This window comes from Protobothrops mucrosquamatus, unplaced genomic scaffold (assembly GCF_001527695.2).
Source record: "Protobothrops mucrosquamatus isolate PMUCROS unplaced genomic scaffold, P.Mucros_1.0 scaffold101, whole genome shotgun sequence".
In the NCBI taxonomy this organism is placed as follows: Eukaryota; Metazoa; Chordata; class Lepidosauria; order Squamata; family Viperidae; genus Protobothrops; species Protobothrops mucrosquamatus.
In genome coordinates, this window is record NW_015386474.1 from 564,128 (window position 1) to 582,768 (window position 18,641).

An 18,641-nucleotide genomic window follows, 5' to 3' on the forward strand; every position below is an offset into this window, starting at 1 on the left:
TTTCTGGTATTCTGATGGTGGTGGATTAATCCTATGATGTCCCAAATGTCATATCCTGCTTCCCTGTGGCTGTGGCTGATGACTCTTTAAAGATTTTTGGTGTGAGGGATTGTTGATTCTAGGGATCTTTCTTCCTAATCCGTTTCCTGACTCCAGTCTTTCTGAGAAGATTATTACATCTGCATTTCTGCAGACTTGGTTTCTGTTTGGGACAGAGAGACTTGGGGGGGTGGGTTGGTTTCTGCCTTTAAAATCCTTTAGGGAACTATATTCTGCCTTTCAAATATTTCCAAGAATATTTCTTTCTCTGGGGAGGGGGCTGACTTCCCACAACTGATACTTGTTTTCATCTATTTCTCAGGCCAGGAGACAGGTTGAGCCATACTGGTGGTGTTAAAGCGAAGTATCCCTCCCACATTCTAACACAAGGGTTCTCAACCTTGGCAACTTTAAGACTTGTGGACTTCAACTCCCAGAATTCCTCAGCCAGCTTTGCTGGCTGAGGAATTCTGGGAGTTGAAGTCCACAAGTCTTGAAAAGTTACCAAGGTTGAGAACCCCTGTTCTAACAGTATCCAAAGGAAGCTTCAAACAAGCTACATTTAGAGAATTGATCGCCTATTATTTTAGAGCATTAGAGTGTCTCAAACTTGGCGACTTTAAAACGGATGAACTTCAACTTCCAAAATTCCCCAATCCAGCCTGCTAAGTCGCCAAGTTTGAAAAAAAACAACAGTATTTTAGGGGGAACGAGAAGTGGAGAGTAACAGGAAAAAAAGTTCGCCATTTGGCCAGGACGGCAAATTTCACGCGGCTACAGTTTCCGTCATTCAAGGACAAGCGGAGGAGAACACAGGGCCTCTGAAGCGGTGTGCTTCCTTCCTCCCTCTCGTAGACGGAACGAGTCCGCTATCGGTCCACACTCCGCTTTTCTTCACGGGACAAACCCATCCTCCCTCTCGTGGGATCCGCGCCTAACGATTGGACGAGTTATTTCCCCCGCCCCTAAACACACTTTTCCTCTCGTGATTGGTCTCACCCAGGGGTAGGCAACCTGGGCTCTTTTATGACTCGTGAACTTCAACTCCCAGAATTCCTGAGCCAGCATAGCTGGCTCAGGAATTCTGGGAGTTGAAGTTCACGAGTCATAAAAGAGCCATGGTTGCCTACCCCTGGTCTCACCGAAACTTGGAACATCCTCATCATCATCCTCCGCTTCCGCCTCTGGGCCCAGATGCCGTTCAGCAGCGAATAAAGTCGCTCCCCCCCCTCCTCCTCCGCGAGCGCCTTCTCCTCACGGGCGAGGCCAGCGCGGCTTCGGGCCAAGGGCGCGCCGTCCCCGCCTCAGAGTGACGCTCTGGCCTATGATTGGCGAAGGCTCCCGGCTCGGTTTCCGGTGCGATAAAGCAGCCCTGGGACGGGCGGTGGTTGGTGTCTCGGTTGTTCCTGTCCGAGCCGGCAAGATGAAGCGCAGCGCCCAGAAGGGAGGCGGACAACCTCGTGCCAACGGCTGCAGCCTCCCAGCGAATGGTTGCGGTCGGAAAAACGGTTACGTGCGAGGTTTCGCCGGGCCCGAGTCTCACGGCCAGGTAAGGCGGTGGTCGGAGCATCTGTCTCTGCACGAAGACGCGCCCGCCAGGATGCCTCTTGGGGTGGCGGAGGCCTGGTCGGTGCTCGCTCCCAGTCAAGAGGCCTCGGGCCGGGCCGGGCCGGGCCGGGCCTTGCTGGAATCTCTCGCTGTCGGTCACGCGGCGGAGTAAGGAAAGGATGGCCTTGAGCGGTCGGCTTCCTCAGTGACTGTTTTCCGCCCTCGTTTCCTGGTGCGTCGAGGCGACCCTGTCAGAGGAAAAAGTTTCCCGTTTTTTTGTTTCCTAATTGGCTCTATCTAGGTATACCTGGCACATTGAATCATAAAATAACCACACAGGCTGCCATAGTTTGTGTTTCTGGGGGTCGTGCAAACAATATTGCCTTTTCCAAGGCTAACTATGGCAGTGTATGTCAGGAGTATGCTGGGAATGTTGAGTGTAGATGTTCAACTAGCAAAATGTTGAATTTCTAGTATTGAACCTACAGCTTATTTCTAGAACACCTGCTAAAAGTATATACTATACTTTATTGTAAGCAGTAAAGTTGTAAGCAGTAAATCACTGCCTTGATTTATGGCTAGCGTGTCATTACTTTCTCCCATAGTCCTGTGAACATTTTGTAATTTGTACAAATGGATCATATTCTCCTGTGCAAATGTATTGATGCAGCTGTAATTTTGTATTATGTTGTAATGAGACTTATTTGAGATTAATGGTTTTAAATTATGTTTTCGCAAGATACTTATGTCTGTCTTCATAGTAGAGTACAATGCTTAATGGCTGCAGAAAGCTACTTTCAGGAGTTTTCAGTTATGTTTAAATATGAGTGTCACAAAGAACTTTGTTAAAGACATCTGCAACAGAAAAAAATATGCTAAATTTGAGCTATAATTTTAATCATTGCTGTTCTGTGGATGATTCTTCCCCACTTCTTTAATTTTTTATACACAAACGGAAGTTACAAACAAGTTGGAGAGATTTACTTAAGTAACATAGTTAAAAACAGTGTGCACTTAAAAATTCTTTTGTCAGTTACCATGTTCATTTTGTTCATAGTCTTAGCTTTTGCATTTATTAAAGGAAAAGTAATATTCTATCCTGCTATTCTTTTCCTCATTGTTTATTTCATTTAGTCTGCCCAAATGTTAAAGCTCAGAAATCCAGTTTGCACAAAATCCAAGATTGTAAATGTAAATGTTAATCAAAATCATACCCTGAAATGAAATCAAACAATATTTTCCTCCTCTCTATTTTTAATTGGGAAAGCCTGCTAACAAAACTAGCAAAAAGTATTGTCCCCAGTCAAATGGAAGTTCCCATGCAGACTAGTTCATAAAGCTTCCTAGTTTTCCACAGAGTTGAAACTTTCACACTCCTGCAACAAATAATACATTTAAAAGTTTCAGCCTGGTTGGGCTTTTTTTTTTCAGATTAGACACCATAGCCTCTTTGGCAAGTCCACAATCATAGTTGATTTAGGATAGAAAGTGTTAGAAAATTTGCAGATAACACAAAAATATCTTCTTAGGGACCAACCAATATATAGCTTGACAGATCTAAACAATCAATCCATGAACTGCATTGCCTCCCAATAAGCTTCCAGGTGCAATTCAAGGTGCTGGTTACCACATAAAATGTTTCATAGTATGAGGCCAGGGCCACCTTTCTTCAGTCGTTTCTGTCCAGCCCAGTATATCTGAAAGGGTGGGCATATTCCAGCTCCCATCTATTAAACAATGCTGTCTGGCAGACCCAGGAAGTGGGCCTTTTTTGTTGTAATGCCTGCCTTGTATAATATAGCACTGTAGCAATAGCACTATATATCACTCCATAGTGCTTTATAGCACTCTCTGAGCAGTTTACAAATGTCAGCATATTGCCCCCAACAATCTGGGCCCTCATTTTACTGACCTTGGAAGGATGGAAGTCTGAGTCAGTATTGAGCTGGTCAGGATCGAACTGGCAGTGGGCATAGTTAACCTGCAATACTGCATTCTAACCACTGTGTTACCACAGTTCTACACCCCGAGATTTCTTTTGCCTCAACTCTGTTGGCATTTTGTAAATTCTTGATGACCTGAATGTTTCCCCATGGCAGGGGAACCCATAGCTTAGAAAAGCTTATTGTAGTTTTCTTTGGCATGATATGATTTATAGAGCCACCCAGAATCATGATTGGAAGATGGATAGTTATATAAATTGATAAGTAATAAATAGAAAGGATAGAGATATAATAAAAAATAGATTGAAGAAACTCCTTTGGAAGTTTAGATTTGGAAGTTTAGAAGGCAGATTTTCTTTTGTGGAGGTATTTAAACATAAGATGGGTAGTCATCTATTTGGGGATTCCTGTATTGAGAAAGAAATTAAACAAATGCTCCAACCAAAACTATTCGGAAAAACAATCATAATAAACACTGTAAACATTTTAATTCCACTTCTCTAGCCATTGCATTTTGTTTACATTGTACAGAAAATGAAGATAGCCAAAGTTGGAAGAAATTTATTTCCACAGTCCAGTCAATCATCTAATCTTCATGATACAGATCAAATTACTACACTTATCTAAGATCAAATGATTATTATAGACACGTGTATTTTTAATTGGTCTTGGAAGCTTCCAAAACATGGATCACCTTAATTTAACCACTTTTATTCCTTTCAAAACTATATATTAACAAACCATTAAATAGATAACATCATCCCAGTTGACTGCTCCCTGTTGGATTGACTTCTGTAATTGTAGATTTTTTAGTTGTGCAGTTATTGTTTATCTAACTGACTTTTCCCCAGGAGCCAATGGCACTCAGTTTAAGTCTCATAATAATAAGTCTGTGGCCCAAAAGTCTAAGATCCATAATAGATAAAAACTTGATAATTCTAAGAAAAATCATTTCAAAAGCAGTCTCGTTGAGATTACATTACTGATGTAAGATGGCAAGGAAATAACAGACAATAGAGAGAAAGCAGAACTGCTTAATTCATTTTTGCATCTGTCTTCATGCAAAAATACAGCCCAACTTATCAAAAAGCCTTAAAAGATACACTAGAAATGTAAATTAAAATAAACAAAAAAACGCTGCCCATTCTAGATGGATTCAAATCACTGGGTCCTAACAGATTACATCCCAGAATTCTGAAGGAACTGGCAGTGTGATATCAGAAACAATGTACCATATCTTTCAAAGTTCTTGGATCACTGGGGAACTAACTACCTGAGGACTGGAAAAGAGCTGATGTTATTCCCATCTTCAAAAAAGAAAAAAAAAACACCCAGAAACTACAGACCATCAATACCTGGGAAGATCCTGGAAAAGATAATCAAGCAACAAATCTGCAAGCAAAGTTATAACCAACATGTATTTGTCAAAAACAAATCATGCCAAACAAATCTTATTTCTTTCTTTGACAAAGTGACTGAACTAGCAAAATGCTGTGGATATAGTATACTTGGATTTCAGTAAAACACTTGACAAACTAGGCAAGCTAATTTGTAACTGCCAATCTAACAAAATAAAATTCAATGTAGAGAAAAGTAAGGTTTTACTCTTAGGCAAGAAAAACCAATTGTACAGTTACAGATTAGGTGAAACCTGGCTCAATAGCAGTCCTGGTGGACAATCACTTAAATATGAGCCAGCAGTGCCTGAATTTTGATCACATGACTATGGAGTTGCTGCAATAGTTGTATGTATAAAAAACAGTCATTAGTCGCTTTTTTCAGTGCCATCGTAACTTCAAATGGTCACTAGATGTATGGTTGTAAACCAAGGACTACCTGTAGGCCAGTTTGGTCTCTCCAGTAGTCAGTAAGCCTTCCTGATATACTAATTTCAGTGCATCTTCATCATTGTACTTCAGATATTCTTCCAAAGCCATTTTTTCTTCTTCAACCATCTGATGTACTTGCAGCATTCCACGTCCACCTATTTGCCTTGGTAGATAGAGTCTGTCAATGTTGTAGTAGTAGTATTAGCAGTAGTATTAGCAGTAGTATTAGCAGTAGTATTAGTATTAGTATTTGCTTTCTTCTTGTTTTTTCCTTGTTTCACTCAAAAATGATAAATCTATACTGGGAAAGATTAATTACATACAGAAATAATCTATTTTTTCCTGAAAAAAGAGAATGTTATTTTAAAAAGCAAAATTTACCATGACTAGTAGATATACAAAGACAGATTATGAATTATCCTGTGACAATAATGGAAATTTTAGAAGTTATAAAACGATCAAACCAGAAAAGCACCAGGTCCAGATGGACTCTCAGGAACTGTTATTGATGTTTTGAAAATGAGCATTCATAACTCTTTTATATAATGAATTATATCGTACAAAGAGCTGATGCCAGAATCATGGAAATAATTGCATTGCATTAATACCCAAAGAGGGACAAGACTTAAACCTAACTAAAAATTGTAGATCTATATCACTGAATAGTGACTATAAGATATTTAGAATGATATTTGCTGATAGACTGAAAACAGTTCTACAATAATTTATTCATCGTGACCATTGTGAATTCTTACCAAAAGATACCTGAAAGATAATGGAAGGAAATTATAGAATACCTAGAACAATACAACAAAAAGCAAGCAGTATTAATTTTTTTAGGTACAGAGAAAGCTTTTGACATTCTTAATTAGTCTTTCTTGTTTAAAGTTCTATGAACTATGGTTTTGGTGAGAACTTTATAACATGGATAAAATCAATACATACCTCACAGAAAGCACAAATTATTGTAAATATAAATTTAACGATAAGGTGGGTTACAAATGTTATATATAGTATACAAATGCAGCAGTGGGAAAACATGTGAACCAAGGAGTTGAAATTTACACTGTTACAGTCTGAAAGACAATCTCTATAAAATAATGTATAGATAGTATTTATCACCAGGCAAATTGAAAGATATGTAATGGAACTTCTAACACGCTGGAAATGTAAACATCAAGAAGGGACTCTTTATCACTTTTGGTGGACTTAATAATTACTGGACTGAAATACAGATATTAAATTTTTTTGAAGATCAGAATACAGTTCAGACCAGAGACATTTCTTTTAGAACTGGTGGACAAAAGTTTGAAAAATTGCATGGTACTTTGTCCTCATATATGATAATAGCAGCAAGACTTCTATAAGTCCAGTGTTGGATGGATTCAATGAGAAGAGTGGTTGGTAAAGTTGATGGAGCTGAATGGGATGATTAAACTGATGAGTGATTAGAGAAAAGACATTAGCTAAATTTAATACCAATTTGAAGAACTTTTTGGATTTTCTGCACAAAATAGAAAAAATGAAATAATGATAATATAATATAACAACAACATATAGATTTGAATATTAGTGACATATACCGGTATATGTATATTATAAACATGGGGTTACATTATAATTTTAGTGGAAGAACTCAAGTTTTATTTTTAGCTGCTCTAAAAGAAATTGGAAGTCATTTGTTTTTATGTATTTTTGTTCCTATACTTTTATTTTACTGCTCCTCTATCTGCTATTTCTCTCTATTTTCTAACTTCTATTTTCTCTCTTGGCTATTAGTTTTCTGTTAGTTTTTTATTTTTTAAAAGCTTAAATTATATTTAAAAAAGAAGTAACCTTTACAATCACCCAGGGAACAAAACGGTTAATTTCTTAATATCTATTGTTAATAATACAGGCCTCTAGGTTGTGCAAGATTTAATTTTTTTACCCAGTTTTAAAATCAATGTTAAGCAAGCTGTGTAAAAAGATAAAAGCAATTTACCAGATTTTCTACAAATCTCTATTAATACTGAGCTAATAAATCTATTAAAAATAACATTCAACAGGAAAGCCACGCAGTTCATACATGCTCTTCTAGATTGAAGCATTTGGAGTATCAGAACCTGAGTTTAATGTTGATGATCAGGTAGATTTGTATAGGAATAAAAGCAATCCTTTATGGTCCCATGCTGTTTATACTAGTACTTTGCTCTCAGAAACCATAAGTTTTATATCCTATACAAAGTACAATCATAACTTGGTGGTTGCCTATGACTGTTAAAATGTAATGATTTTCTTAGTAATCAGAGTTTTGTATTAATATCTCTCAAAGTCCCTTTCTTTCCACTCCCTGAATTTAATGCTACATAAAGAGCTTTACAACTGTTATGTAACCTGGCAGCTGTCTCTCAGTGTTGTCCATCAGTATAATGGAAATTCTGTTATTGCTTTTAATCATGATCTGCTCAAGGTGTTGATGCTGCTGCTTTAGTTTTTAATACGATACTTGATGTCCACTATTCATGTCAGTGAATAGGCATTGGAAAGCCAGAATTCTGACAAAACAATTTGATTTTGCAATTCTTCACTCTCAGAAGGATACAATTTACTCATCATTCCCAGAATTAACAAAATATCAACTCATGGGGCTTGCTTTTGTTTAAAATCCTGTTTCAGAGAATCATTGTTATGGATTGAAAACCAATCAGAGAATTAAATAATATGATTTTTGAAGGAGTAGTTATTTTCCTTACAATATCAGGTAGTTGCATTAATATAATTCCAAGATTAATATTCTAGTAATAGTAATATCTAAATATATTAAAGATTTATATACTATTGGAATCCCTAAAACTATGGAGATTTTAGTTTTGGGGAGAATATGAAAATAAATCAGATGTCATTTATGAAAATTAATTGAAAGTTCTGACAACCCTGTAAATTCCTCTAACTCCTTAATATGGCTGGCTGAACAAGAAGCATTTGAGAGAATCAAAGTTATACTATCTGTAAATAGAGTTTAAAGATACATCTTATATGCCACTTTCATTCCAAAAATCTGATTACTAAATTTAAATATTGCCAACACTTCTATGGCTATAATGAATAGTAAAGGTGATAAAAGGCAGCCCTATTTGGTACCTTTGGGTTTAATTGGTTCATAAATATTTTCAAATTATCTTATGAAAAGCAACCCCAAATTTGAATTTAATTAATATTTGTTTTAAAATTAATTTACAGAGTTAAAATGTGATTATTAGCTAATGGGATATTAGGTCCTGAGGTATAATAAGCAAAACATAATACTAACTCTATTTGTCTCTAGGTAGAATAAGAGCTCAAAGAAAATTGATTACTCCCATATTTTTCTTACATTTTATTGTTTCCTCCAGATTCATCATATTACACACAATGGAGATTTATATAAGAGACCTTTCAATGAAACTTTTGAAGAAACACCAATGCTGGTTGCTGTGCTGACTTACGTAGGTTATGGTGTGCTCACCCTTTTTGGATATCTTCGAGACTTTCTACGGCAATGGAAAATTGAGAAATGCCATAATGCAACAGAAAGAGATGAACAGAAGGTAATGTTTTGATTTAGAGGCAAAGTAGTAGTTTAATATGCTTGCAGTGAAATGGAGGCAAATGTTAGAATAGGCAATATTGTTTTCCAAGTATAATTTTCTTTTTTTTTTAAACAAATTTTATTGGTTTTTTAATTTTTTAAAGCAACATATTCAGGACACACCATGGTGCTGGGGTAATCAAACATCCTAAAACAAAACATATATACATAGTACAATCAATACATCAAGTATTCCCTCTCTTTTCCCCTCAAATAGCATAGTATATGCAAATGTTAGAATAGGCAATATTGTTTTCCAAGTACAATTTTCAATCTGCACTAGTCAGCGTTAAAACATGGACCGAAGCATGCTTAATTAACTGTAGTTCAACATATTTTAAATTAGTTAAATCATGGTTTGTGATGGGGTATTGTCTTACCTGAACACCTTTTCTCAGCACGGAGACGTAGACTCCACCAATGGGTTAACTCTGCCTTCCTGCCCATTAGACTGGGTCAGCCAATTTGTCACACCCGTCCTAGGGTAGCCACTCCCCCAGTTTTGACGAAGGCGAAGCAGCTGACTACAATTCGACGTGTTGGCTCCCAGTTTTCTAATATCTATTGTATTTTAAGGGTGGGAGTGGATTCTACATCTCCGTGCTGAGAAAAGGCATTCAGGTAAGACAACGCCCCTTCTCCAGCACTGGAGATGTAGAATCCAGTGGGTGGGGAACAGGAGAACAGGGAACAGGAGAATCCCAGTGGGTGGGGAACAGGAGAGACCGAAGCTGTGTTTGTAGAGATTACATGTCACAGAACCCTCCTTCCGAAGGAGGCGTCCACGGAGGCAAAACGGTCTATCTTATAATGTCGGATGAAAGGGGAGGGTGAAGTCCATGTCACCGCCCTACAAACTTCCTCGATAGAGGCCTGTGTGGCCCACGCTGCGGAGGTTGCTGCGCTGCGAGTGGAATGCACTGTGATTTGTCCTGGTGTTGGGAGAGAAAGCGATTGATACGCTTCCGCAATGCAAAGTCTGATCCACCTGCTTATGGTTGAGGCGGACACTTTCTGTCCACTAGAGGCATGGTGGAAAGACACGAAGAGCGCCTCCGATTTGCGGGAGGCCGCCGTTCACCTGATATAATGTCGTAGCGCCCTCTGAACGTCCAGTGTGTGCCACTGCCGTTCCAGGTCGTGGGACGGGTTGGCGCAGAAGTCCGGTAGGACGATTTCTTGGGCCCTATGGAACAGGGTGTTAACCTTGGGGACAAAGGTTGGGTCCAATCGGAGAACCACCCGATCCTGATGGAAGGTGCAGAGGTCCTCCCTGACTGACAGAGCCGCAAGCTCAGAAATGCACCTGGCCGAGGTTATGGCGACAAGGAAGGATACTTTGAGGGATAGGGCCCTCAAAGTGCAAGACTTAATGGGCTCGAACGGTGCCTTGGTAAGCGCCCTAAGGACCCGTGGTAGGTCCCAAGAGGGGTACCTGTGAACCACGGGCGGTTTTGCATTGGAGGCGCCCTTAAGAAAGGCGCGAATCCTGGGGTGTTGTGCCAAGGGAACTGAATTGGCACAGGTGAGTAGGGTAGATAACGCTGCAACTTGTCTGCGAATGGTGTTAGGTGCTAGACCCCTGTCCAGGCCATCGAGCAAGTATTCTAATATATTTGGAACTGTTAGGTCCGAGACCTCGAGTGTTCGCTTCTCGCACCAGGTGCAGACGTTTCTCCATGTGTAGTCATAGATGCGGTTTGTCGCTGGTCGGCGGGATGCTTGGATCATGGAGATTACTCTTGGGTACAATTCCCCACTTAAGACTTGGCGTTCAAGTGCCAGGTGGCTAATTGAAGCCATTGGGGTTCTGGGTGTTGTAGGTCTCCCTGGCTGAGTGACACTCGGTCTCGGGGTATCCTCCATGGTGGGGACCTGATAGATTTATCAGGTCCACGAACCACGGTCTTCGTGGCCAGTGTGGGGCTACAAGTATGATCTCCGCCCGCTCCTGCAATGTCTTGCGGATGGTTGCCGGGATCAGCGGAAGAGGAAGAAATGCGTAAAGTAGCCCCTTTGGCCATGGACAACGTAGGGTGTCCGTTTCCTCCACCCCCCATGATGGGAACCTTGAGAAGAACCTCGGGAGTTGGGCATTTGTCGGGGATGCAAAGAGGTCTACGACTGGCCACCCGAACCTCTGTGTTATTTCCGCGAATAGGTCCGGATGCAGACTCCATTCGGCATGATCCATGGTCAACTTGCTTAAGAAGTCCGCTTGTCTGTTTGCCTCCCCCGAGATGTGCTCGGCTCTGATGGAGGCGAGGTTCGCCTCCGCTCAATCTCCCAGTGCCGGGGCCTCTGTCATGAGAGACCTGGATTGGGTGCCCCCCTGCCAGTTCACGTGCGCCTTTGCGGACACGTCTGTGAGGACTAGTATGTGTTGCCCCGCTACCCTGTTGTGTAAATGTTGGAGGGCTAAATGTATGGCCCTTAACTCCAACCAGTTGATGTTGTATTCCAGATCATTGGCCCTGAACCTACATGGACTGCAGATGCGCCCCCCAGCCAAACAGGCTGGCGTCTGTCGTAAGTGTGAGTAGGATGGGTTCCTTGAAGTGTGACCCTCTGGCCACTGCTGGTGATGACCACCATTTGAGGGACCGCAATGTTTCTGAAGGGACCCGTACTCGCCTGTTGGAGGAGCTGAGTCTCAGCCTCTGGAATGGTAGGAGGAACCATTGAAGTTTCCTGGAATGTAGCCTCGCCTAGGGCGCTATTGCTATGCATGATACCATCTTCCCCAACAGCTGAGACAACATGACCAGGGGAACTATTTGTTCCCTGCGTACTCTCAGGGCTAGGGATCGTATGCTGTTGCGACGCTCCTGTGACAGGTAGACCCGCCCCCTGAGTGTGTCTATGATTGCGCCTAGGTGTAGGAGGCGGGTGGATGGGCTGGTCTGACTCTTTTGGAAGTTGATCGAAAAGTCATGTTCCTGAAGGACCTTGATTGTCAACGCTAGGTCCGATTGTGCGACAGGAGACTGTATGAGAATGTCGTCCAGGTAGCACTGGATGCGCACCGGTATCATTCGTAGGTGCGCAGCCAATACTGCCAGGATCTTGGTGAACACCCGTGGGGCTGACGAGAGGCCAAACGGTAGTGCTCTTTACTGGAAGTGGTGTCCCGCGTAATAGAACCTGAGAAACCGTCAGTGACTGGGAGCAATGGGAATGTGAAGGTACGCTTCCGTTAAGTCTATGGATGCCAGGAAGTCCCCATGCCTTATGCTGCCCAGGATGGATTGGAGGGTTTGCATTTTGAACTTTCGATAGGCGATATGACAGTTCAGGCCCTTGAGGTCTAGGATCGCCCTCCATCCCCCGAGGACTTGGGAACCACGAAGAGGATGGAGTAGAATCCCCGTCCCCGGTTCCGGCCTTGTGATAAATGCTCAAAAGTGGTATGAGTATTTTGTGGTTTGTAAAGGGTACAGTTGTTTAAGAACCATTCAGAGTTATAATGGTCTTGGATATGGTGTTTTATAGCCCATAAAAGACTTCTGGATGTTGTAAAATGTCACACTACCACCCCTCATGGTCACATCACTGCATTTCTGGTGATTGGCAACTGGTTTGTATATATGACCAGTTGCTAAGCACCCTGCAATCAGGCAGTTGCCTTTCGCAATCTTCTCTGCTGACTTCCCCAAAAAAGTCATTTGGGAAAGCCAGCAGGAGAGGTTGCAAGTAGAGCAGGCAGAGAGGAGAGAAATTCTTTGGTGGGCTGCAGGAATGGAGCTAAAATTCTGAAGACAACTGCGTGGCACCTTGCTTAACTACTGATTCACTCAATGACCAAGATTCTTGTCCTGATTGTGGTTACAAATCGATGACTTCCTGTATTTCTCTTTCAGTTTTGAATGTGATGTAAACTATGATTGTTGTCGTAAGCTGCTTAGAATTATGACATGAGATGGGCAGCTATAGTTCTGGAAATAAATAAATGTACCCTCTTTCCCAGTCAGCAGGCTTAGATTATCACAGAGACATCCCCAATAAACATGCATAAGACAGAGGTGTTATCTTTTGCAAAGACATAAGCAGATTCCTCTAACCCAGAGTTTCTCAACCTTGACAATTTTAAGGCATGTGGACTTCAACTCCCAGAATTCCACAGCCAGCAATGCTGGCTGTGGAATTCTGGGAGTTGAAGTCCACATGCCTTAAAATTGTCAAGGTTGAGAAACACTGCAAGTCTAACCCTTTACTCTCTTAGAGCGGAAGATAGAGAAAAGTCTTGGGGGGGGTTGTAAGGCAAGAGCTACCGGTAGTAATTAAAGTCAGGAAAAAGACTTGGCTCTCCTCCTCAGTAACTTCAATCCTCAGATAAGTGGGTAGTTCAAGAATACTAGAGGCAGAAGGAAAATATTTCAGATAATGATTATTTTGGAAAAGATGGGTTTAAAAATTAATTAGGAATTCCACATTGAGTTTTTTAGGCAAACCTCATTCCTTCAATTTCATTATTTCTGGTATGGCTTAGAAATAGAAAAAGGAACAAGCAAGTTACCTGATGATCCTGGAGGAAGGAAGAGGAAGAGACAAACAGAAACCAAATTATTGCTTTTTTCTGGTTTGAAAGCAGCCAGTATACGGACACAATAAAAGTAATTGTTTATGGTACATGGTGCTAGCATCTGTGGGGGTGGGGAAGGTTAGAGTGTCTTGTAGTAGAGTGGAATTTAGAAGTGCTTGGGCAGCCTATAGTGTTACTAGATGCTACATTCCAACTTTAAAGGTCACAATATGTTTCCTGTATATGGGAAAATAACCCATAATCTTGCTGAAACTGGAGCTGTTTTGCATTCTTCTAGCCAGGAGCCCAGTGATCTCTGGAACTGTGCATGCCAATGAAAGATACTTTATTGTGTGTATCTCAAAATGCTTTGGTTCCCCATTTAGGTAGGCATTTTTTTCCAGAAAAGTACAGCATATTTTGCAGGATTGGAAGGACAAGAGCTGGATCAGTCTGCCATGCTCAGCCTATCACTGCAATTTTCATAGGTTTACGTTTCTGTCCATGAGCTTCTTTTGCTTTGGAGGTATTTGGTGGAAGCTATATTATAGAGAAGGGTTGGAGACTTGACCGAGAACAAATCTTGGTACATTGCAACTCTGAAGGGCAAGTCATCAACTTCTCTTGTTTGACTCTGCAGCAGCAAGTAACATGTAGTGGAATGTTCAACGGACAATTGTGTGGGATACATTAGGATATATTAGGAATGTTGATACTTGATATTAGCTTTATTTTGTGTCTGCTTCACACTAAGAAAGAATTGTTTCATTTGTATGACAAATGTATAGTATAAAGTATACCTCCAATTTGTTTATGAAGGCTTTGTAGCCAACCGGTAGCACCTGTTTTGTTTATGTTTTTAATATTATTAACTATAGAATTTTTCTGAATTAGATAGCCTTAAAAACCAATACATAAAACTCGTGATCTGACCAGCACGGATGTATTTTTTTTCTCTTTTAAATCATGAAGAAACAGTTACTTATTCTTTTTTACCCCTCAGCAGGATTGTTTCCATTTTATATGTAAAAACAGGCAGTACTTTGTTTAAATGAAGTTTTGCTTTATTTTTATTTTATTTATATTTATAATTTATAGTTGTGATTTATAACTCAACTCAACTCAAAATTGACTCTGGGCAACTGACTCAGTTGTAAGATTGGTTTATCTCCTGGGATGGAGGCTAAAATCTCTATATAGTTCACAGTTAAGGGGCTGGATTATTGAAATCATTATTGAAGTACAAGTTATGAAACCGCTGTTTTCACTCACCAGGAATTGAGGGGACAATGCTAGGTGAAGCTCATCTGAAAGAGAGGTAGCAGCAGTGGAAACTATCAAACTTCTATCTCAGAACAGGGTATGAGAATCTAAAGGGCCTTCAGCAGATATTATTTTAGACTGCCAGCCTTTTATCCTATAGACTCAATCATTTTGCTACAATATATGATGTATGTCTTAAATCAGTGACAGGGAACTAAAACCTGCTTAAGTGGATTGATGATGCTATAGTCATTGAGATGATCTTCAAAAAACAATTCAGTGACAGTTACAAAAACAAAAATGTCTTTTATACTCATGGAAATGAAGAAAGTATAAAATACCCAAATTGTTTTCACCCTTACTGTCTGGAGTATAAAAGAGAGGGTATCTATCTATCTATCTATCTATCTATCTACCTACCTACCTACCTACCTACCTATTTATCTATCTATCATGGCCTAACTCATACATAGGTATTTGTGTGTTTGTTTCTTTAACAAATTTATATCACTGCCCAACTCATACATAAGTGACTCTGGATGGAATACACAGTCAGCACAATAAACTTTAATTCCAGTCAAACTTATGGAGTCTGTTTTCTGACTTGAACTGACATCAATATCAAAATCTTCATATTCTTTTTAAAAAGAGACTGAGAATCTTATCTGTCATGCTACAAATGATGTCAAGCCTTCAGGGCACCCTACTGTCCATGGAATATCTTGCTGCGGTATTACTGTAATATCAACAAAGGGATTTACAAATAATACTTAAAATGCCACATTGCAATTAACAGAGCATTTAGGAGAAGAGTCATCTCAGCTAGCTGCCTAGGCACTTCGAGCTGGTCCTAAAACACAGTGCACCCTCCCAATTGACAATAAAAGATATATGAAATTCTTGCCATTCTATGTGAACTACTTCTTTCCTTGTTTCTATTATGGTGGATACTTATTGGCTACAAATGCATAATCTGGATGTGTATGTTATTGTGAGCTGGTCCTATATTACCACACATCACACCCTTACAATTGATAATAAAAGATCACATATAATTCTTGCTACTCTTTATGACTGCTTCCTAGCACATTCCCATTAGGGATTGATTGGTGAAAAATGAATAGTATAGATATATACTGGGAGCAAGAAACAATTTCTTTGCCATCCCCAAAATGTTAACAACATCAGTTGCAACCTTCCCATTCTCAGCTTCCATGCCTGTGAAGCTTCTTGACTCCTACCCTTCCTCCTACCAAGGAAAACAGGCTTTGCAGATGTGTTTGGGTATGAGGAATCAACTACATTGCTTCCACATTGAAACTGAGAGCCCAAATGCCAGTAGAGAGGCAATAACCTATATACTACCTTCTTGAAGGAATTTCTGGGTGACAATTTGAAAAAAGCTTAACTACCCTTCTAAATCTCCATATTCACATCCTACATTTTTCATTCCTAAGGGAAATGGTTCTGTTAAAATTGCACAGCTATAAAGTCCTAAAGCATGTGATCATTAGGGACATTTATCTGGTGCCTCACGTGTACATCCTCCAGAACAACTTTCTTTTCATAGACTTGGATTTGAGAAGCACAATTTGATTAGGATGAAAAAAGGACATGAACATTTTAGCATTGGGCACACGTACCAAATTTGAATACATAGTAATGCTTTTAGCTTGGTAAATATCAGGCTGCTCTCCAGATTCATGAATGAAATATTTTCTGATATTTTTGACAAATACATAGTGGTACTTAGAAACGCAGTGAACCTTTGGGATGTCAGTTTGCATGATACCCCTTGCCTTCTAATCTTGATTCAAAAGATCTTAAACTCAAACCTATGATTGAGGGAGGGCAGATCCCAGAAAAAATGAATGCCAAGTACTGAGAAAAAATTGTGTGTCTATGCGAAGTGGAGGCACTAAGTAATTAGAGCATAGATAAAAAAGGAATAGGTCAGTGTATATAACCCAAGGATTCCATTATGTCTATAATGCACAGAAAACGGGGAGCAAACAGAAAATAGCACCACAAGTCTTCACACAGGAATAACAATATGATCCATTAATATTATTGAAACTTGGTGGAATGAAAAAATAGATTAATTAAAAAGAATAGTCCAGGCAAAGAAGTGCTATTAAATGTAGAAAAAATGCACACATGTTGAGAACCAAGAATCTGAGCATTCAAGAGCATTTGACTAAGCATATAAAAAAGGGTTTGTTTTGTTTTTTTCATTTGAACTTAATTTTTTTATACAAGTTAAAATGAACAAAAGTGAATTGTGTTGCTAAAATTGGCTTTCAGTGCTAGGAGTGTCAAGTAGCATTTTAAATATTGTATTGTGTGTGCATTTTAACTAGGCTTCACAAATTTGGTATGCTGCTGGAGGTAATCTAACAGATGACATATATCAAGTTGTATTTTCCAAGTAATAAAATGTTGAGAAAATCAATGCTGGAATGTCAAATTCTGTTTCAGTATAAAATGCAAGCCAAAGTATATAGAAATGAGCTCTTACCTATTTAGCTAACTGTGATAAAAAGCCTATAAATAATTAATATTTGAAGCTTCTCAAAATAAGAGTCTTTGACTAGTACATATTCAACTATTGAATGAGAATCTGGTAAATAGATCATCTATGGCTTCCAGATAATTTGCAAAGTTGACTTACCATTTATATTAATGCACTTCTCATGTTTTTAGGACTTTGTTCCTCTCTACCAAGATTTTGAGAATTTCTATACAAGGAATCTTTACATGCGCATTAGAGATAGCTGGAACAGACCAATCTGCAGTGTTCCAGGAGCAAAAATGGATATATTGGAACGAGTTTCTCATGATTATAATTGGACATTCAAGTGAGTAAAAAGATTTCAAAAGTTCATAAGTAGCTAATCTTTAGAGGACTTGAAAAATTGAACAGTTAGTTTTAGAGGTAGACTATATCCTCAGTTCAACTTTAGAACTTGCTGCAGAATTTGGTGACATAATTTGCCCTTTCTTATGTTTCCTAGGGCCTCCTAAACAAAATTCGTAACTCATGGGGCAGCATATTCCACAATGTGCCTCCTTTCTAAGCTTCCTTCAGATGTGGGGAGGATCTTTAGCAAGTGCTTTTCAGTTTTGGACAAATAAGAGAGGTCATGCTTAGTCCCTGACTTATCTTGGGGCCATGTTTTATGAGTGGTAACCAACATTTTAAGTGGGCTTGAAAGCCTCATTTTATGTTTTGTAATTCTGCATTAATGAGTTTTCCTGACAAGTAGTAAACGGAAAAAGAAAAGAAAAAGCAAGGAAAAAACAAAAAAATGAAAGAAAAAAAGTTAAGAAAAATGGAAAATAAAAAGGTATAAAGTGACTATCAATATTCTTCACAGCAATTATAAGTACAAATATTTAACCTCTCTCTCTAAAGTTATATCATATTACTCTTCCTTCTATAATTTATCCTGTCTAATTGTAAAAACGTAAATCACATCTTCATTTTTTTCATTTTTATGCAAGAAGTCCATAAGATTGCTTCAAAACTGTCTTGAATGCATTTGGGTCAATATAAAAGGGGGGGAAAACGACATTACCATAGGTGTATATTACAGGCCACCCAACCAAACAAAGGAAATAGATGAACTTTTTGATAGTCAGCTAATTAAGGTATGTAGGAAGCACATCACAATAGTAATGGGGGACTTTAACTACTCTGACATCAACTGGGAGACAAACGCTGCACCAAGTGGAAGATCAAACAGATTCCTTGCAAACCTAGCAGACAATTTTGTCTCCCAAAAAGTAGAGAAGGGAACTAAGGGATTAGCCATTTTGGACCTAATTCTCAATAACAGAGATGAAATGATAGAAGGTGTTGAAGCCACAGGAACCTTGGGAGGAAA

General features: G+C 39.5%; 1 protein-coding gene across 1 annotated transcript in view; it reads left to right on the forward strand.

The window, feature by feature from the left end:
- The first annotated feature begins 1,393 nt into the window (after positions 1 to 1,393).
- SPTLC2 (serine palmitoyltransferase long chain base subunit 2) overlaps positions 1,394 to 18,641 on the forward strand; it is a 49,839-nt gene continuing 32,591 nt past the window's right edge. The window contains exons 1-3 of the mRNA XM_015812615.1: positions 1,394 to 1,588; positions 8,734 to 8,928; positions 17,458 to 17,612. Coding sequence (XP_015668101.1) covers positions 1,463 to 1,588; positions 8,734 to 8,928; positions 17,458 to 17,612 — 476 coding nt within the window. The 5' untranslated portion in view covers positions 1,394 to 1,462. The remainder of the gene's footprint in view (positions 1,589 to 8,733; positions 8,929 to 17,457; positions 17,613 to 18,641) is intronic.